We start from the raw sequence: 22,021 nt of genomic DNA, 5'->3' as shown, positions 1-22,021 counted from the left end.
ATAGTTAGAGGGAGATGTGAGTATGGGAGGATTTAATTTTTAAGATAGGAAAGACTTGATCATGTTTAAGTGTCAGTGGGAAAAATCTAGTTGGGAAGGAGTAGTTAAATATACAAGAAATGATGGGTAAATATCATGCCTTAAAACCTGACAGCAAACATAACTGAAAGCATAGGTGTAGTATTGGCCTTAGATAGGAGCAGGGACTCCTGTAATACAACTAGAGGGTAAAGAAGAGGATGGGTGTAGAAGTAGGTAGGCTTGTAGCTTTGGTAGCAGGAAGATGAAGCTTCAGTTTTCTCATGTAGGAGGTCATTCCATCTGCTGACAACAAGAAGGGAAGTAGGGGAAGGGAGGCTGGGTGGAGAAAAACACAGCAGAGATAGTTTGAAATATTTATTGTGGCAAGGAAAGGAGAGATTTGACCAAAGATATGAAATAGAACTGACTGGGCAGTATTGAGGGACCATGGAGGTTGGTGACTATGAGTAATAGTGATAAGGATGTGTTCATTTGTGTGACTTTCTCCAGGAGCACCAGACTTCTTGGTGTGCACACAGAGAGTAAACAGTAAGGGTCACCCAGGGTTAGGACTTGTGGCAAAGGTTATCCATGAATGAGGAAGAATGAGTAGACTGAGGAGAGATGGTGCACTTGAAGGTCAGGATGCTCAGGGGGACAGGGTTTGTTTGTTTTGTTTGTTCAATAAGAGGGTTGGGGAGAAATTATCTTGAAATAACATTGTAAGTAACACCGCTTCCCAAATTTGAGATTGTGTGATATGAGAGACTAAATTCCCAGCACTTGAGAGGGCTCTGAGGAAATGAGTGAACTCAGGGGAAAGCTCATTTTCTTTTAGAAGAGGTTAAGGGTCTAGTCGATTTTGTTGATCCGGGGGGTGGGGGGGTACCGTTTTCAGAGTGCACAATGCAAAGGTTTTAGAAATGGATGAAGAAGTTGAGGATAATATATAAAGAACAAGAAAATATAGAACCTTAAGTGAATGATGATGCGGTAGACCGAGAGTAGGAATACTTTTTCTGTAAAGGGGCAGACAGTAAATATTCTTCATCTTACAGACCATAAAGTCTCTGTTGCAACCACTCAACTCTGTTGCATAGCATAAAAGCAGCCATAGAAAATGTATAAATGAACAGTGTGACTGTTTTCCAAGAAAACTTTATTTATGGGCATTGAAATATGAATTTCGTATACTGTAAAAGTGTGACAAAATATTCTTCTTCTTTTGATCATTTTTTTAACAATTAAAAACATACAAACCATTCTTAGCCCACAAGCCATACAGAAACAGGCTGTGGCCAGAATTTGGCCCATGGTGTGTGTAGTTTGCTGACCCCTGCTTTAGAGGATCCTTTGAAGAGATTGTGTAGGGAGGTCTAAATCTGGGCTTACATTTTTGGGCTTGACTCATAAAAATAAGTTAAAAGATATCAAGGTTCTCTGTGTTTGAGGAAGATGACGTTGTTTGATCTGATGGCTTGTAGACTCAGCTCACTCGGCCTGGGGTTATGTTGCGCTAAGCATACTCTCTCACCTGGACGTTTGGGTAGTGCCAAACCAAACTCAGAGGCTGTAGGCTGTGGAACCACGCCACCTCTATGGTGGCCATTCTGGAAGCTGCAAACTGCACCAGATGTGTCTGGACGTGGAGGTGACTCCCAAAACTATAAGCAAATGAACTCAGCTAAAAAGAGTTTGCGGAAAATCTCTTCCCAGGTGCTCGTCAAGAGGAGTCTGGTTTTATAGCATGATGGTTTTTAGATTTCAGTATCAGAAGTGTTCTCTACAACCTAAGCTATAAGAAATTAACAACAACAACAACAAAGAAATATTTTAACAAGCTTAACGGGTACAGATTAGTGGAAATGGTATTTTTTTTTTAATTAATTTATTATTTTTGGCTGTGTTGGGTCTTCGTTTCTGTGCGAGGGCTTTCTCTAGTTGTGGCAAGCGGGGGCCACTCTTCATCGCGGTGCACGGGCCTCTCACTATTGCGGCCTCTCTTGTTGCGGAGCACAGGCTCCAGACGCGCAGCCTCAGTAGTTGTGGCTCACGGGCCTAGCTGCTCCGCGGCATGTGGGATCTTCCCAGACCAGGGCTCGAACCCGTGTCCCCTGCATTGGCAGGCAGATTCTCAACCACTGCGCCACCAGGGAAGCCCTGGAAATGGTATTTTATTTAACCTTAATATTACAGCAAGTTGGCACTGTTGAATATTTTTCAATTGTGAATTTTAAGAATGACCTTACAAGTAGAGGCTTCATTTCAGGGCTTTTGACAGAAATTTATATTGATACTAATTCATACCACTGATAATTTACTGTGAGAAAATGATTACTGAAGGTTGGCATTGCTTAAACACTGCAAGGATCTTTCATCCTGAAAGTAGGAGAGAATGACAGTGTTGTTGATGCATTATTAATTTCTAATACATCTGATTTTCTAATGCCAGTTTTTAAACTCATTTAACTCTTAAAACTTGGCTTGCACAAACATTTTTACTGATGTTTTAGCAATGAAAAGAAGAATCTTTGAGTTGAAAAGCCGTGTGATTTTACTTGGCTAATTCTTTTAAGACTCAAAGGCAGCAATATTTGAGATAATTTTAAAAATCATAGAAATTTTAGTTGAAGTAGATGGGACTATCTTTAAATAGCTCGTATTTTACTTAGTTTAATTGGTAAATTATAACTTTGGAGGATATTTAGGTATTTGAAGCTTCACTAGTAACTAGGGGATATAATTTGTACTAAAGGGATTTGTTGCACTTTTAAATAATAGATTTGTAATCTTAAGAAATTGAGAGCTAAACGTAAAAAATGGAAAGATGAAGAATGTGGGGATCCTGAGGAGGGGGTTGCATCTCTTTAGGGTCTATGGGACCAACTGTAGATTCTTAGTAGTATTCAGAGGTGACTGGCTAAGGAAGAATGCATACTGAGTTAACTCCTTTGAGTATTTTTGTCATTGGTGATGGTAAAAGATAATCTTTGGGCACAGAGTCACATGGAAGAAAGTGATGAACAGAAGAATTTTTCTAGTCAGAGACTGTGTTAATTACTAAAAATGTGTAGCTCCCCTGCCAGTGTCAGTCTGTATGTTCCACTATCCTTTCTGTCTCAAGTCACAGACCAAACTGCAGTTTCTTCTCCTGATACCTCCTCTCTTGTATTTCGAATATTGTTTTCTGAGCATCTTTAATAAAAGTTTGAGTCCATTAGATGGGAGACCTAGGTTAACTTGTGTGTAGTAGTCATTAAAGAAATTAACCCAAGAAGTTAGGAGGGAAGGCAGGAAGAGTAAGGTTTAGAGAGTTGCCAGAGTTATTAATTACCTTATTTGTTTGGGTAGCAAGGACCAGTCCCAGCCATGGGCAAGTTGGCTGGAGAGAGGTAGGGACAGTGATATCAGAGGGCCATTCTAAGTTAGGGAGCACTGTGTCTGACTTATGAGGACACGTGACATTGGTCCTTCTGCACTGACACACTTCAAGTAGGCAGATTGGAGGTCAGTGGATTTGCTCCACATGACAATGCTTGCAGTCACTTATGAAGTACATTGCAAGTACCTTGCTTTTTAACTAGGTAAAGCTAGTTAAAGCTACTGTGAATATTTCCCTCCTAAATTAGAGGGTTCAAGATTATTCCTATAACTTTATCTTTAATCACGAATAGTCTTCTTGGTTTTGAGAAAAACAGCAGCAATACATACTTTCTGAACATTGCCCAAAGCTCTGGATTGCAGCTAGAGTACAAGAAACACACACAATCCTGTAAATGCCCTTGGGAGTATGTGGCATGTGGGAAAATTATTGGTCATGTTCAAGGGTAGAATAAAGGCTGAGAACCTCTGATATAATCCAGTAAAGGTCAATTTGTCAGATTAAATTAATCAGTTAAATATTTGCCTTTTAAATGCAACACATCCCTTGATACAGCAATTAGGATGATAAACCAACTGAGTCACAGCGTTTGAAAGTTGTTCTCCAGACTGAAAGGCAAGTACAATTTTGCCTCTACATATACATTAAGCTGTTTAAATATGTCTGTTGTCACAAAGAAAATGGGTTGATTGGGCTAGGGCTAGGATTACAGGCTCCAGTTTTAAAATAGGGATAAAAGTGGGCAGAAATGGAGGCAGGGTGATATCAGTAATCAGAAAAAATTTTAAACTATATAATCATTGAACATTGTCCTTCAGCAGTTCTTGGTTATGTAAAAGCAATATATTACAGCTATGAACAGTAAGAATGGAAGACAAAGTACTTTCAGTTTGGATTTGGAATATATTATGGACTTTTAAATGAATGTGGCAAGTTTCATGTTTTGGGAGTCACTTCCAAAAACCTGATAAAAGCCTGCCCTCAGGTTCCTGATACTTCCCAACTCCCCTCTGTTACTTTAATTTTTCTCATCTTGTGAGTAGAACTTTCTCTCCAACTGATGCATGTTTAAGTCTTCCCTGATGTTGGAAAGATGATTGTTACACCTTTATAAGGGCTATATCAAGAACAGGTTGAGAATGAAAGAGTGCCATTTGCAGAGATGGACCTAGAGACTGTCATACAGAATGAAGTCAGAAAGAGAAAAACAAATATATAATATCTCTTATATGTGGAATCTAGAAAAATGGTAGAGATGAACTTATTTGCAAAGCAGAATGTAGAGAACAGATGTAGAGAACAAACTTATGGTTCCCAAGCGGGGAAGGGAGGAGTGGGATGAATTAGGAGATTGGGACTGACATATATATACTACTGTGTATAAAATAGGTAACTAATGAGAACCTACTGTATAGCACAGGGAACTCTGCTCAGTGCTCTGTGGTGACCTAAATGGGAAGAAAATCCAAAAAAGAGTGAATATGCATGTATGTATGAATGATTCACTTTGCTGTATAGCAAGAAACCAATACAACGTTGTAAAGCAACTATACTCCAATAAAATTAATTTAAAAAAAGAACAGGTTGAGAAATTAAAATATTAAGAGAAGGGCTTTAGCATATTAGAAACCATTAAACGTGAAGTTCTTCAAACTCAGGCTCATGGAAAACCTTGAAATGTGGTTTATTAATTCCATTTTTTAGTACCCAAAGCACATAAGTTATCAAGGTGAACTGTGATCACACTATATTTATAATTTATTTTCAGATACTTGGAAAGACTTTAAAAGCTAAGGAAATTACCTCAAAACCTCATCTAAAACATAATATCCTCCCCATTGTAAAATAAATGAAAAATATAGAAAATAGCAGGAATAATATAAAAATCTCCCAGAGTTCTACCATTTATTAAATAATGTATAACTACTTTTTAATATTCCTTACATCTCCTTTCCCTTTTTATTAATATTTGTGTGTGTGCTCAAAGTACAATTGGAATCTAACCATTTTAACTGCCTTTTTCCATTTCATATATTAGAAACATTTGATAAATTATCAAATTTTATTTTATAATATAATTTTAAATACCCATATAGTAGAGAAAGGACTTTAAATGTGTATTCAATTTCGTTAGAGCTCACTGTGATAAATTATTTATAAGGTTTTTTTTTTTTCTGTATAGGTTTTAGATATTTGCACAATGAGAATGAACCTGAATTCACCAGCCAGATATCTTTATGATTTGTATGGCAGGAAAATTAAAGATATTTCAAAAGGTAAGTGGCAAAGATTTTGTAAGCTATGTGATACTATTTCAAAAGGCATTTACATAATTTTGTTTTTCCTTTATACATTTAAAAGGAAAAGATATAAAAACCAGTTTAATTATAACATGTCATTCTTATATGAAGGGAAATCATGAAAGAGTATTAAGGTTTGGGGAATCTTTTATTTCATCATGTTTTAGTCCATTTGGGCTACTATAACAAAAATACCATAGACCAAGTGGCTTAAACATTAAGCATTTATTTCTCACAGTTATGGAGGCTGAGAAGTACAAGATCAAGGCACTGGTAGTTTCTTTGTCTGTTGGGGGCCCTTTTCTGATTGATAGATGCTTGTCTTCTCACTGTGTCCTTAGATAGTGGAAGGAACAAGGGCACTCTCTGAGGTCTTTTATATAAGGACACTAATTCCATTCATGAGGGCTCCACCCTCTTGACCTAATCCCTTCCAAATACTATCCCTTTAGGGATTAGATTTCAACATATGAATTTTGGGGGGGGTCACGAACAGTCATCTAAGCACAGCACAAGCTTAGATTTTTAAAAAAATTGATGGGTATTTTAACCTTAGCAAGCCATAACTTAATAAACAAAAGTAATTGATATATTTTCATATTTAACAATTTCTATGGTATACAGCTTTCAAAAGAGAAAGACAAGAAATTGTGCTACTGTATGCTCAGAGTTTTTTTAATGTTTTGGTTAACTTCTAGAGGTTTTTCAAAAGTCATGAAATGTGCTTTAAAACAATTTTATTGTATGTCTTTGTCAAAATATGAGACCTCCCTCTTTATTTCTTAAGGCGCTGACTTGCCAGTCTTTGAAAGCAAAAATACATGATTTCACATCATTAAATTACTGTCAGTAGTAATTACTACTATTACTTTACTTTTTACTATTTAAAAAATTTACTTTTTATTTCTTTAGTAGTAATTAATATTACTTTAATAGTGCCACAATTAACACTATTAAATATGCTACTGTATGGTCCTATCACTTCATTTAAACCTTAACTTCATATACCTGAAGAGGGCCAAAACCTTAAGTAGCATACTTAACTGCAAGGCTAGATCCAGACAACTGTAAGTGATTTTGGGATATAGCTCTACTGGATACTCCCATTTGTTTCCAATATTCTTGCTTGTATTGTATAAAAGCAAACTTTCCTGGCTTTATCATCCTTAATTAATACTATTGAGTGACCACTGTGATATTTTGATACTTGCTGTTTATAACTCTTAAAATTTTTTTTACTAAGTATTATATATGTGTGTGTGTATTTAGAAACCAAATCTATTTTTCTTTATTTTTAATGTTTGTATTAGATATGAGCATTATTTTTCATTTTATTAGGAGTTTTCATCTGAAGATTTTAAAGCACGTGTAGACACTTACCCATTATCTAGAAGCATTAGTTATTTACCTCTAAGACATAAGTAACACAGAGAATCCTTCCTTATGGTCTTTTTTGGGGGAGTGGGGAGAGTAACATTATTAAGTTGATTTCTTCCTTCTTACATTTTTGTCCCCTCCCCCATCGCATAGGCTTAAATTTTCTTTATGATAAACAATATTATATAATCGCTCTTAAACTTGCATTAATAAAATAAATAAATAATGCATTTTCTTAAGACCCTGTCTAGCTTTGAATGATTTCCGTCTCACCTGGAATTAAAAAATTATATTTGACTAAATTGCTAGAGTTGAAACTCTAAGGAACCCTGGTTAAGATGAAAGATTAAATTTAGAAAGTTGATTTTTTTTCCCTTCCCAAATGTGGTATAACAGAATTACTTATCAAAACAGAAAGGTTCTGACTCTGAGGTGTGAGACTTCATGGATGCTAGAGGCATTCAGATTCATGCCTCATGCTTCACGTTTCCCAGAAGTGTGCTATTATCACATTTTAATGCATGCCTTGCCGTGTGTTTTTGCATACTTATAGAAGCTTATGCCAGCTGAAATTAGCCTATGCAACTACTAACATGGGGAAGCATAACAAGCTCACTGGACTTAAAATACTTAAAGAAGCTAATCCTGTTGGAGGAACTTCCAGTGTGCAGCACCCTAGTCACTTAACATTAGGTTTCTGGATTTCTTTTTTCTTTGTTTGTTAGTATAATTTTGTGCATCAAATGATTGAGATCCCTAAACTTTTATGTCTGATAGTCTTCTGAACTTTAACTTGGGAAAGGTCAAGTATTATATGAAAGTTATCTTTTACTTTAAATAAATGCTAACATTCTGATTTGATATATGACTTTTTTTTGATTACTTGCTCTCTATCAGATCAGAAAAAGTCATTTAATAATGTTTAGTATTAATATCATAGCAATTATCTATTATTTTTAAGCACAAATTAGAAGCGTAATTGTACCAAGAACTAAAAGTAACAGATGTACAAAATTAAAGATTTTCTCCTATCTGTTTCTTCTATTTTGGGGATTAGATATACTTTCAATTGTTCCTCCTGTGCTGTGAGAAATGAGTACCTTTGACATGACATTAAACCACTTTTTTTACTCTATCAAGTCTAGTAAAACCTTTAAAAACACGTAGGATTTGCAAATCACTTGTGTTTTTAAATTTCTAAACCATAGAAGATTTTAACAAAGAAATTTATATTGTTACATGTGGAAAAGTTCTTTAGTTGTGGCTCCTATGTTGACCAATTCTTTTGAGAGTATAAGAGAACTACCCACTGTGTAAAGGTGCCGTATTCCTATATATGGTCAACATGCTGGTACAGCATTTCTGCTAGAGCATAAAATAAGTGTGAAAAATGCATTCTGCAAAATTACACCCTCAAAAATAATGGTGCTGTGAGAAAAATGGGTTTGAGGAAGACCAAAGTCTATGCACTTTTAAAATGAGAATGCTAACTAAAATAATAATTATTAACTTAGGAGATAATATAAATAGCCTAGGTAGGCATCTCAGAGTGCTGCTTCAGAAGATATTAAAGCTGCACAAAAACAATAGAATGTGAGATAATGCAGACGAAAGTCAACTAGAGGTTTGAGCCAGGTTTGGGGCTTCTTTAAAGAAGGCACAGGAGGAAGCAAAACTCCCACAAAGAGTAATGCAAGGCATAGGGTGCACCTTTCTGGGGAGGGAGCCCCGGTGCAACAGTCAAGCTAACGTCTTTTATCTTCCCTGCTAAAGAATAGAATTCTACTCCTACTCTGTTGGCCTCATTTGCCTAGGAAAAAGCACATATTCACCAACCAAACTTCTATATCTTACTGACATCATTCCCCTGTTTACTAATCATATATGAGCTACCCGGTGTTACAGAAGCACATAGTAGTGGCAGAACACATGTAGATAGTATCAGAGTTTGATGAAGTTGTTTAATAACAACACTCTTATTCCCCCAAACATTCCCCAACTTTTTGTTATCTTAACTTCTTTAGCTTAATTATTACATTATGGTGAACCAGGGGAGGCACTCTCCCTCTTGTGGAAGGAGATACTCAGTCTCTTAGGACTTTTATGATGCTGCTGTTCCAATAACCAAACCCCGCTCCTTTGTGGAACCTTCTAGATCATGGTGAGTAGTATGAAATTTACCCTAGAAGATTCTGAAATGAGTTAGAATAGTACATTAATTAAATTGGATCCAAAGCCATGCTATGGAACACTAAACATTCATTTTCTATTCCATTTCCTACCTCAAATTAGCTGTCCAAAATAGCTATATATTCTTAAACAAGTTCTTCAGAGATTCTACAATGAGATCAACTGACACGATTAACATATTTCAATTGCAAAATTCTAATAACATACCCTGAATTTGCATGTTCTCTTGCCCATTATCAATTTTTTGTAAGGAAATCAAATTTGAAGGATAAAATTTCAAAGAAGTTAAAATCCAAAAGTTTTAAGTCCACAAAGTAAATTTCATAATCAAATAATCTTACCTTTGTGAGTTAAAATCCAATAAAAGTTCAAACTTCTCAAATTAAAACTCAAAGAAATTGAAGTCCTTCCTATTTTATTCTTTCCAGTATCAGCCAGATGGCTTCTGGATGCCTGGTCTGAGCTGGAATTCCTATAACAGCTACTGTCTGGGCTCCTGCAGTGGGTGTCATCTCTCAGGGCTTCAGAAGTTGAATTGGGTCTACACCAACTTTCTCATGTTTCCTACTTCCGACTGAACCAAAAGATGATCACATCAGTCCCATACCCAGCACATTCAGAATAGAATCCAATCCCCAGTTTCTCATGTGGCCATTCCAAGCAAAATGTTGTTTCCTGTTTGGCATGATCCAGACCCATGTGCTTGTTGCCAAAGACCATAGCAGAGACTAAGTGAAGGAAGGCAAAGAAGAGAAAGCATTCTTCATGTCAGACTTTCCAAGATGCCAGACAATTTATACCGTTGAGCAGAGTCTATGACCTGTGACATAACTCAGTGGGAAGCAATCTCCCATCAAGGCATTAATTATAGCATTATGTATTTATAATATCTTACAGGAAAAATTGACCAATATACACTGTCTCCTCTCTCAAAGAGGCTTCATAAAGGTTGGTTAAGTGCTTTGATTTTGGAGCCAGAACTCAAATTCCAGTTATGCCACTTATTGTATGACCTTGGACAGGTTATTCGTTTCTCTGAGAGTGAGTTTCCTAATCTGTAAAATAGGGATTATAATACTTACATTAATAGATTTTTGTAAAGATTAAGTGAAGTCTGCGTAAAGTCCTTAGAACAAGTGCCGGACATCTGGTAAATGTTATATAACATTATCATCATTATTGCTGTTATTATTATTCTCAGAGGGTACTGAGAGTGTTGCACTCTTGCAACATTTAGAAATTTACATTGGTGGTAGCCCCAGTCATAAAGACTTGTTTGACTTATGAAAATAACTCTACCGTTATTTGCCTTTGTAAAATATTCCAAACATCTTAATGTTTCTTTCCCTCTGAGTCCTGTGTTTCCGGACCCCGTGCTGAAGCAAGCACGGGCCCTATCTAGTGGCATAGTGTCCACCTTGCCTTGGGAGCATTAATTTCAATCCTGGGTCCCAGTGACTGCTGTACTGACCTCTGGCCTAAGAAACCTGCTTGATGGACACAGCTTCCCCCTCAACTCCACATCAGTTCCAACTGGAGAATAACTTTCAGTGGATCTCTGAATTGAAGGAGCTGTTTATGTTTCTGAGGCTCATGTTCTTAGGTGCCCAGTGAGGGCCAACACTACTGCCATTTTTCCTCTTGAAGACATGGTCTTTCCTCAGGTTTTTTTGTTTGTTTGTTTGTTTTAATTTTATTTTTATTTATTTATTATTTTTGTTTGTATTGGGTCTTCATTGCTGCGTGCGGGCTTTCCCTAGTTGCGGCGAGCGGGGTCTCCTCTTCATTGCTGTGCCCGGGCTTCTCAATGTGGTGGCTTCTCTTGTTGCGGAGCCAGGCTCTAAGCGCGCGGGCTTCAGTAGATGCAGCACGTGGGCTCAGTAGTTGTGGCTCATGGGCTCTAGAGCGCAGGCTCAGTAGTTGTGGTGCACGGGCTTAGTTGCTCCACGGCATGTGGGATCTTCTCGGACCAGGGCTCGAACCCGTGTCCCCTGCATCGGCAGACGGATTCTTAACCACTGCGCCACCGGGGAAGCCCCTTTCCTCAGTTTTTGAATGCTTCTGGTCTTGAGTTAACGTTTCTGTCATCTTTTTCTTCAGTATTTAGGATTTGCCTCCAGGATTTGCCTCTACTGAACTCCTGTTCCTTTCAGAAAAATTCCCTCCTGTAACAGACTTGGGACTGCATTGTTTGCAGCAGTTGAGGTTTTTCTTTTCTTTTATCTTCTTTTTGCTTTCTGGTCCATACTTGTGTTTTTCTAACATATTTCTCTAGCTATTTTTTTCCTTGCAGGGTCTCTCATAGTGAGAGATATGAAGTCAATAAATTCCAAGTTTGTCAATAGCATCCTTTGTTCAAACCAGTCTTATCCATTTTCGCCTCCCTGAGTTAAATAATCCTACCCAGGATATATTTTCCCACAGTCCAACATCTAATTTAGATCTGGACTCCTTGATTTATTCTTGTTCTGCCTGGATCTCCTGTAATGTAATTCATCTTGCCTTTACCTTTTCTTAATCTTAATCTTAGGCCCATAAATTTTTGGAGTTCACCAAATACTTTTTTTTTTGGAGTACTTTATATTAATCTTCTTGGTATTCCCCTCTCCAGTTTGTTCAGATTTTATGTGCACTCTTTGTATAACTGTTCCATCCTCATAAGAGATTCTCTGATTTCTCTTGCTATTAATTTATCTGTAACCTAAATGCCACCTCTTCACAATATTCAGGATTCTGCCTTCTCTGGGGAATTGCTCTCCAGAGAAGATTTGCTCTCTGAGATCTTATCTATATTACTCTGTTAGGTTTCACTGGGGCCCCATTTCTTATTTCTGATTTTGTAACAATTAAAATATACCCCCCTTTTATAATAACCTCTTTAAGAGTAGTTAGACTTGGATGTACCTCCTGTACCCTCATACCTGGCCTTCACGACCTTAGTTTTTATTTTTCATATCTGTCGAATGTGTTCTCAGATCAGACGTTTACATTTATTCTAAGGAAATCTCTTTCCTCCTTGAGCTAAATAAGCCATCTTATTTGTTTTCATGCACACACTGCTTTGTTCTGATTGTAAGATTGAAGCATATTTTAAAACCACTTTATTTTCTTCTTGATTCCTTTAACAAATCTGATTTCTAGATTTGTAATCCTTTCTTTGAGTTGTTTCACTACTTAACTGAAGAAGACAAAGCATTCTTTTTATAACAAATCTACTACTTTTCTATAGGTGAAGCCATAGTTTGGGTTTCTGACAATTAGAACCATGGTCAACATTTATGTGATAAATAAACTTAGAGTCAACCTGAATTGGTGGAGTTTACTTTAAAAGCTTGTGGACAAGCCACACAAATCTAAGGTTAGCTCGTCCACAGTTCCTTTTTGGCCCAGAATGTAGTTTAAAATAACATAATGGAGAATAGAATTTGAGGCATGGGACCTAATGCTTCCTATCTAGGCATGGTACTATCAATTTAATAATAGAACCTCACTGTAGCATGCGTAGAACCCAGCTGCCACTAAACTTTAAAGTCCTGACCTGCAGATTTAGTTGCAAAACACAGAAAAACAGCAACTGTCGTTCTCCCTTCCAATGCCTAAAATGATCTAATCCCAATCTCAGACTTGCCTGCCATTATCAGGTGACTTTCACTGCCTAGTTCAAGTGCCAGTAGCTGCAGCCTGCACGGTAACCCCATCCTTGCCCTGGGCTAGCATTTTCTGAAGGCCAAGGTTAGCGGAAAATAATCCCAGCTGCATTCAGTTGCTGTAATCCATCAAGCTCAAAATTCTACACAGTTCTTGCTTATTAAAAATTTCAGGCCAACCTCCCTATTGTCCATGTACAGTCCCTTCAGTAAGAGCACAAATATAAAACTGAAAATTCCACTACATGACCCAATGTAAGTTGCCAGACACCACCAAGGTTAAAAAGCAAGCAAGCAAACGAACAAAAAACCCACATAGTCCTTGCATATTAAAGCATCATCAAAGCATGAAGCCACCTAGTCAGGGTCCCTCCAGAAGTCTCAATATTTTTGTGTTATTTTCTCTCCAAAATTACTCATGTGTTTCTCAGGGTTCCTGACCATCTTGGTCCCCTAAATATAGCACTATCCTGAGTTTTACAAGACATTCTAGCAAAATACTACCCTAAGGTGGTAGTGAAAACCCCAGAATTTGTAGGCAGCTGGTCAGAGGGAGGGCAGTCTTGTGGAGAATTGTGCCCTTTAACCTTGAGTTTTGTTAACTCCTTGCATTTGGGGGACTGATACTTCCCAATTTCAAAACATACCACAAGTAAAGCTACAATAATTAAAACAGTGTGGTACTGGCACAAGCAGAGACATATAGGCCAATGGAATAGAATTAAGAGTGCAAAAATAAACCAATACATCTATGGCCAATTGACTTTCAAAAGGGTGTCAAGACCATGCAATGGGGAATGAATAGTCTCTTTAACAAATGGTGCTGGCACAACTGGATATCCACATACAAAAGACTGATGTTGGACCCCTACCTAATATCATATACGAAAAAAAAAGAAAAAACAAACTGAAAGTGAATCAACGACCTAAATATAAGAGCTAGAAGCATAAAACTTTTCCAAGAAGACGTAGAGGTAAATCTTCATGACCCTGGATTTAGCAATGGATTCTTAGACATGACACCAAAAGTATGAGCAACAAAAGAAAAAAATAGGTAAATTGGAGTTCTTCAAATTTAAAAAAAATTTGTACATTAGAGGACATTATCAAGAAAGTGAAAAGACCACCTACCGAATGGGAGAAAATATTTGCAAATCATGTATCTGATACGGTTAAATATCCAAGATATATAAAGAACTCTTAGACTCAACAACAAAAAGACAAACAGCTCAATTAAAAAGATGGGCAAAGGAATTAAATAGACATTTTTCCAAAGAATATATACAAACAGCCAAGAAGCACATCAACATCCTTTGTCATAAGGGAAATGCAAATCAAACCCACAATGAAGTAACACTTTACACACATTAGTGATGACTATAAAATAAAAATCACACACATAGACAAAATGGAAAATAAGTTGGTGAAGATGGAGAAATTGGAAACTTTGGATATTGGGAACATAAAATGGTGCAGCCACTTTGGAAAGCGATTTGGTGGTTCCTCCAAAAGGTAAAGATAGAATTACCATGTGGCCCTGCAATTCTACTCCTAAATGTATACCCCAAAATAATTGAAAATAATCAAAAACATGTGCCTGTACATGCATATTTATAGCAGCAGTGTAGATAATAGCCAAAAGGTGGAAACCAAACATCCATGAAAAGATGAAGGTAGAAATACATTGTGGTATATACATAGAATGGAATGTTATTCAGCCATGAAAAGGAATGAAGTACTGATAATGCTAGAACATGGATGAACCTTGAAAACATTATGCTAAATGAAAAAAGCCAGACAAAAAAGGTACCATATTGCATGATTCCATTTATATTTGAAATATCCAGAATAGATAAATCCATAGAGATAGAATGCAGATTCATATTTGCTAAGGCCTGAGGGGAGAGGAGAATGGGGAAACTGTTTAATGTATGAGGGGTTTTACTTTGGAATGAAGGAAATTTGTCAGAGCTGGCTAGAGGTTGTGGTCACACATTTTCAACGTACTAAATGCCACTGATTTCCTCACTTTAAAATGGTTGATTTTATGTTATGTGAATTTTACTTCAAAAATTATTTTAAAAAAACCAAAAAAACAAGTGGAGCAGAACCGCTTCATCCCAGTTGTCTAGCCAAGGTCATCCTAGACGGCCAGCTGATTCCAAGACATGTGATCTAGCCCAGCTATGACCTGCAGAACCACCCAGGTAATTTGTAGACTCTTGAGCTTAATAAATGCTTGTTGTTCTATGCCTCTGAGTTTTGAGGTGGTTTGTTATGCAGCATTATTGTGGCAATAGATACCAAATATAGATAGCTATTCAAACTTCATAAATATTATCACATTGTCTTTATTTACTACTTAGACTAAATTCTATTCCTAAATCTTAATCCTTTGTGTGGCCAAAGAGTGATCTTCCTAAAATATCCTTTTTTTTTTGCTCAAAACTTTACATATCAGGACAGTCTTCACACTCTATATCCTGACATTCAAGCATTATTTTGTTTACTAATACCTCTTTCTCATAACTTCTTTTGATATCATATGTCTGTACCATATGTCATAACATTTGTTTATATATACATAACACTGTTTATATCTCTGTTTCATGTGTAGGACTTATCTCTTTAACTAAAGAGAGATATTGTTCTCATACTTAAAAAAAAAAAACTCCAAAAATCTTTTAATATCTACAATGGGACTGAGCATGTAATAGACCCGCAAAAAATTAATATTTAAATAATAATTGTTAAGTATAATCTTTGTTAGAGTGATGAAAAACACTTTTTAAATGAATGAGTGAATTAAAATTCAAAAAAATTATTTGTTGAATTAAATTTGCACAAATTACCCACTATTAACTACTTTTTCTTGCTAATTCTCAGTGCTGTCACTTAGTGATCCACCACCACTCTGAATAGTATTTTGCCATATTCCATAGAACTTTAAAAGCCTGAAGATGTGTATGCATTATTAGATGCATAGTGCAGTGTAAAAAACAAATGATAATGACTACATTTTTTGATAGCTGCTTTAGAATAGTGTTGTTGATTGATTTACTTTGGATCTCAGCATTAGAAGCATCTTTGGTCATCACCAAAACCTCACTTTGTCATGAATCTCCTCTAAATCATCTCCAATAAGTGTCCATCCAGCCACTACTTGTTCTATTTCTGATAGCTCTAATTTAATTTTAAAAATCTAATAACTTTTAAACTTTTACCGTTAGTCTTGATTTTGTCTTCTGGAGTTGAATAATGCAAATTAATTCTCAGTCTATGACTGCCTTTAAATATTTGAACAAGTGTGATTTAAATCTTCTCCACTTTAAATAACTCCAGTCTCTCCGTCTATTTCTCTGACCCCTCACCATCCTGGTAACTCTTTGTTCTGTTTAGTTTATTTGGTATTCCTCTTTGTTGACCCCACATTGTACACAATTTTCCAGGTTAATCAATGATGAGTAAAGCAGCCCCACCTCCTCTTTTTTTGTCAGATCATTATTTAGCCTAAACTTGCATTATTATTTCTTTTACATACATCATATCATTGACCTAAATTGAACTTAAAGTCAACTAAAGCCCCCAAGTTTTTGCTCACAATTTGCTTTTAGGCTACTTCCTTATCCTGTACTTGTACTGTTGATTTTTTAGATATGTGAACAGAACTTTATACATTGATACCTACTAAATTTCTACTTATAAGGTTTTTATTTAGTAGATTAGCCTTACAAGATTTTTCAGATATTTAATCTGTCACCCAGGGATTAACAATTTCTCCTATCTTTGTTTTCACTTGTAAATTTTGTATGAATACCAACTTTACCACTGTCCAAGTTATTGATAAAAATGTTAAGTAGGCCGTGATTAGGGACAGAGATCTTTAGCATGCTAATAGGGTCCCTGCTTCAGATTTATATTAGTCTTCCCTGGATATGGCTGTTCATTTAGTTATGAATCTATAGGCTCACCTATTTCCAACTTAAACACAATTTTCTAATTGCCTCACTCTAGTAACACTATTTTAAAAAGTGAGCTTAGTCTGTCATAATTGCTCCTATTGAATCAATGCGTAAACTTTTATCATGGCCTGAAGGGCCTTCATGATTTGCTTCCTACCCAGCTTCTCCATCTTCACTTGTACTACTGACCCCTTCATCTCTGTGCTCAAGTCACTTTATTTTCTTGTTTCTGTTCCTCAAACACTTGATTCTCCTTCATGCCCCAGTACCTTACCATATGTTTCCTCTGCTTGGATTCTCTTCCCCTATCTTCCTTGCAGGCTATTTTTCCTGCTCTTCTTAAGGTCTTATTTTAAATATTTCTTCTTCTGAATAGCTTTCCCAACATTGGCTTGCTCCTGTCCCACTTCCTCCCTTATCTAGAACTGGTATCCCTGTTACATTCATAGCACCCTGTGTATAGTAATTGTCACAACTGTAATTAATAAAACTGCTTGAGGAGTTATTTAATATCGATCTGTCCCCTAGACTGTAAGATCCGTGAGGACAGAGATTTAGTAGTCTTCTCTATTCCCATGTTTAACCCAGGTCTAAATAATATAGAGGGGTTATAATAAAATATTATAAAAATTGGGGATGATGCCCTTCTTGGTGAAGCATTGTACTTAGATTCCTTTAGATGTAAATGGAAATTTCAGGACTTTGAGAGAGTCTAGTCAAAATGCTTCCCTCTCCCTTTATGCCCTAAAATGCCTAGTACTACCCTTGTGTTGCTAGTACTTCTCCTGCTCTGCTGAATGTGGAATTCTGCAATGGTACAGATGGTCTGGGCCCTGTAAATGGCATTGCTTTCTTAGTTAAAAGTGCGTAACTCAGAAGGGTATGTAGCCTGCAGCCTACAGTCAAGTCCCATACAGGGACAACTATATGTGTGTGTGTTCATTCTGATTCCTTATATTACTTTCTCCAGGAAAGAAATTGTAAGCCAGGGCAGCATCCACTTATAACTTTCTTTTGTCTTGTTTTGGATAGTGAGTGACGTATTTCTCTATCATTTTTAAAGAGAAGCATCAAAAGAAAGCAGTCATGAATTATAAAGAGAGGACTTAACCAGGAGGTTTGCACACCTTCTACGTTCTCCTGCCTTGTTGCAGATACGCCCATTTATCTGGGAAGGGACATGCAGACTTAGCAGTACATTGCTTAAAGACAATAGATGGTAGCCACAGTCTATTGAGATCTGCTTTCCACTGGAAGCAATAATGATTATATGTTGCCGTTAGAGATGCCAAGCTCCATGGAGGGAATTTCCCCATGGGTCTCCCTCTCTGCACATTAAATATTTGCTTAGTATGCGAATTACCCCATGTTGGGTCCTGATGATTATTGTTTATTTTTCTAAGTGTTCACAAACCATTTTATAATCTGCCCTAGAACTTTTCAGGGAATAAAGATCAAACTTATCTTCTTTAAAATTAAGTACATTTGCCTCGCTTCAATCCTTGGATCCCTTTGCCATTTACCTTTACTTCTCAAATTTTATGAAACGTAAAAATTTAGGTCTCTTGCTGAAGAAGGATGCCAAATGCTGGTGGTGATTAATCAGCCCTGAAATTTCTCTAGATTGAAATATACAAAGGCAGCCAGTTAAGAGCCCTTTTGTGTAGGAAAGATGCCACTCAGGAAAAGTCTTCAAACCTTCCTTGGGACTATGCTCTCTGTGACTTTGCTTTGGTTCCAGGGTACCTTAGACATGGCCCTCAGTGTCCTCTAGTGACTTCCAGACATTGAACTTGAGCACTAGCTACTCTCATTGCTTGGACAAAAACAAAAAGTGCTGGGAGTTCCCTGGTGGCCTAGTGGTTAGGATTCTGGGCTTTCACTGCTGTGGTCTGGGTGGCGTGGACAAAAACAAAAAACAAAAGAAAGAAACCCTGCTAACTAATCACTGATTTATATTTCTACGATTGATCCATAGAGAATATTAAGAATTTTGTTAAGGCTTGATTTTAAAAAGTTTTTTAGTGGCAGTTGGAGAACTCCCATTATAATTGGATCACTGTCATCTTTTATTAAGTATGTGAACGCACAATTGTGTGATATGAACGTTCACAAAGCAGTCTAATCTGCTCATAGACTCTTTATATGTCAAAAACTCCCTTTTGAAGTCTTTAAAACATAGACTCTCTTTTACATTCATGAATATATGATCATCACCCCTAGGTTTTGTTGGGCTAAACTTTTTTCAGTATTTATGTAATTTTTTAACCAAGTCCTTGCTTTTTCCCTCTTCTCCTTGAGTTTATCTTTTTAGCTTCTACTTTTTATATCTCTTATTTCTGAGTCTTTGAACTCTTAACACCAAAAATCTTTCTCTAACCCTAATGATTTTCCAAGATCCTAGAAGTTCATTATAAAAAACATTGTAACAAGTATAATTGCCAATGAAAACAGCCTAATTGTTACTACCTGTTATAAAACAATTGTTTACAAAGCTCTCCATGTAAAAAAACATGACTCAGCAGAGATTGGTTTTCTTCCTCCTGAGCGTTTTTAGAAGAGAGGTGGAATAACAGACCAAAATATATAAAGTGCTTTTTATAGAAGATTCAACTTTTGTGAAACAAACATGGAGAAATGTCAAAAGGGAAACTTCCATTGTAATTACTGTAACTATTAAGACTTTTCAGTCTCTTCTCACATTTAAAATATAAAATTTTCATGACATATATATATTTTACATCCTAAGTAAAATATTTAAATGTAAGTAGTATGTTGACCTAGGATTTGCAGCCAAGGAGACTAAAACAGCTTTACCCACATTATCTGACGCCTAGTTCTCTCTGAATTAGGTATGTATGTGCCAGGTATTATTATTACTATTCCTTCTTTTGAGACTGAAAAAAAAAAAAGAAAAAAGAAAAAGGATCCAGCTACATTGTTTAGATTTACATTAGTTGTGACTTTATAATGTAATAGTAGAATTTTGAGACATTTTACAATTAGCTTGCTTTTGAATGTTACTTATGTATGTAAGTGCTTCGTGTATTTGGTTTTGTCCTAGCTTTACTATTTTTTTATTGCATCTTTTCCTACTGGGTCAAAAGTTAATTGGTGCCTCAGTTAACACCATTTGGATTAAGCTTTTCTGAATAGTAATAAAAATTAAAAATAATAATGTCTAAAAAGTGTCAGTTATTAACAGCAAGCAATCATATAATGACATTTCCAGAGGTCTTTACTTCTAATTTTTGTTGATTTTATTTATTAAGTTCCATGCATTGTACTTCCCAAAACTAATTCTAAGATAATACTTTAAATTTTTGTACAGAGCTTTAAAGTTTACAAAAGCAGGTCATATATATTCAATTATTATGTATTGGTATAGACCATAACCACATGAAAATAGATTAGATAGATTATAGTTAATTCTCAACATTTCTTTACATAACCTTAAAGTTGTACACATATCAGTTCAATTAAGTTATTTTACATTATTACTAAATATCAAATATTTTAGATGCCCAAGAAGTTGAGTCCACAAAATACTTGTATTTTCAAAGACACATACACTATTATTTTTGTTGAGGGAAAAAGCAAGACTCAGACAATAGAATCCCAGCTTACTTCTGCTTGTATAAATCAAGTTATTTAAATAAATGAATTGTGTATGCTGACCTGTTCTACCAATGTGCTACTGGGGTGTATGAAAAAAAGATGTGCATGGTGGTGGAAGTAGAAAGAGGCATAAAGCGTATTGGAAAACTACCAAATGTCCCCTGCAAATGGGCCCTATTCAGAATCAGTAAGCGTATGATGAGTGAAGTGGTTTTGAATATCGCCTTTAGATTCCATGCTGTTACAAGGCCAGCCCTGAACATGGCAACTCTTATTTCCACACACAGTACCTCTTCACTCTCAATTTAACCCCAAAATCTGATGAACCCATTACTCCATACTTGATTTCATGGAACAAGGAGTAGATATAGTTACAAATGATCAATCACAAGCCGTGAACCAAAGCAGCAAGGCATTAACAATTCACACCATTTCGGTCCACTTGCTCAAGCAGAAGATGTGCCAGAATATTTAATGCACAGCTACTTCGTTCAGTTTAAGAAAAGACATGACTCTGGCTGCATTTTCAAAACGGAGGAGACTTCCTAAGATTTCATACTTCCAAGCCCCAATGTCAACGTTCACCCACATATCAGCAATTAAAATAAACAGGTGTTCTGTAAAGGTCACAATGTCTGAATTAAATTTTACCCAGGTAAAAACAGTATGACCTATGAAATTCTTCCCCCCAGTGCATCCCTTTTCTGCTTGATCCTATCATACAAAATCAGTGTCGCTTACAACAGTATTCAAACACTGTAGACCCCACAGGCAATATGCCGTCAGTTTAATAGGATCACTGAAAAACTAAAGCAGCTGTGAAAGACTGCTCTAACTGTAGCAATCATGTGCTTGTCATTTTGTTCAGTGGAGGAAAAATCCAAATTTGGGTAGGCATCAGTATTTAAGAAAACGACTGCTAAATCTTTTCTCATAAGTACCTTAGGGACAATAGGATTTGACATATAGCATGTAAACAAAAGTACACAGCAGCTGTTAGTTTAGCTTTGTTTGAATAAAAATATACTGATATAAATCAAGCAACATAGGAAACCGTATGCTCTCCATCATTCAATCTTCCCAGTAGACCATGCTTTTGAGTGGCGTCTGCTGGTTGCTCCCGGACTGGGAGCTTTCCAACTACTACCTAAAGCTGGATAAGGAACAGTAAAACATATACACACCTTGGCACTAGCTCAAACTCCCTCCAGGCCTACTTCCTGGATGGGAAGCCATCAGTTCCAAGTATCTTTTAAGAACTCACCTTGTATCATACAAAAAAGACTTTTTAGATCAACTTCATTAAAAAAAAATTTCAATTGAATTGGTGGGAAATTTCCACATGATGTCCTGATAACAATAGCTGAGTATTTTTGAGACTTGCGACCTGAAATTTCCTGTCAAAGAGCATATGGAAGTTTCTGTATAGGTAATTATGCTCTGGGCAGTGCCTTTTTTTCGTAGTCTCATGTACTCTGACTGAAATGTGAAAATTACAATATTATGTAAATTATGATTCTGGAT

The 22,021-nt window shown here is 36.3% G+C and overlaps 1 protein-coding gene across 3 annotated transcripts in view; it reads left to right on the top strand.

Annotated features, from left to right (window-relative positions):
- The window catches only part of DCDC1 (doublecortin domain containing 1), a 424,949-nt gene that overhangs the window by 80,469 nt on the left and 322,459 nt on the right, over positions 1–22,021 (top strand). For all 3 annotated transcript variants that reach the window (XM_061201531.1, XM_061201532.1, XM_061201533.1), the window contains exon 7: positions 5,586–5,679. In XM_061201531.1, coding sequence (XP_061057514.1) covers positions 5,586–5,679 — 94 coding nt within the window. The remainder of the gene's footprint in view (positions 1–5,585; positions 5,680–22,021) is intronic.

This window comes from Eubalaena glacialis, chromosome 10 (genome assembly GCF_028564815.1).
Source record: "Eubalaena glacialis isolate mEubGla1 chromosome 10, mEubGla1.1.hap2.+ XY, whole genome shotgun sequence".
Taxonomy (NCBI): Eukaryota; Metazoa; Chordata; class Mammalia; order Artiodactyla; family Balaenidae; genus Eubalaena; species Eubalaena glacialis.
The sequence above is the reverse complement of the archived record's forward strand: the minus strand, read 5'-3'. Positions and strand labels throughout refer to the sequence as shown.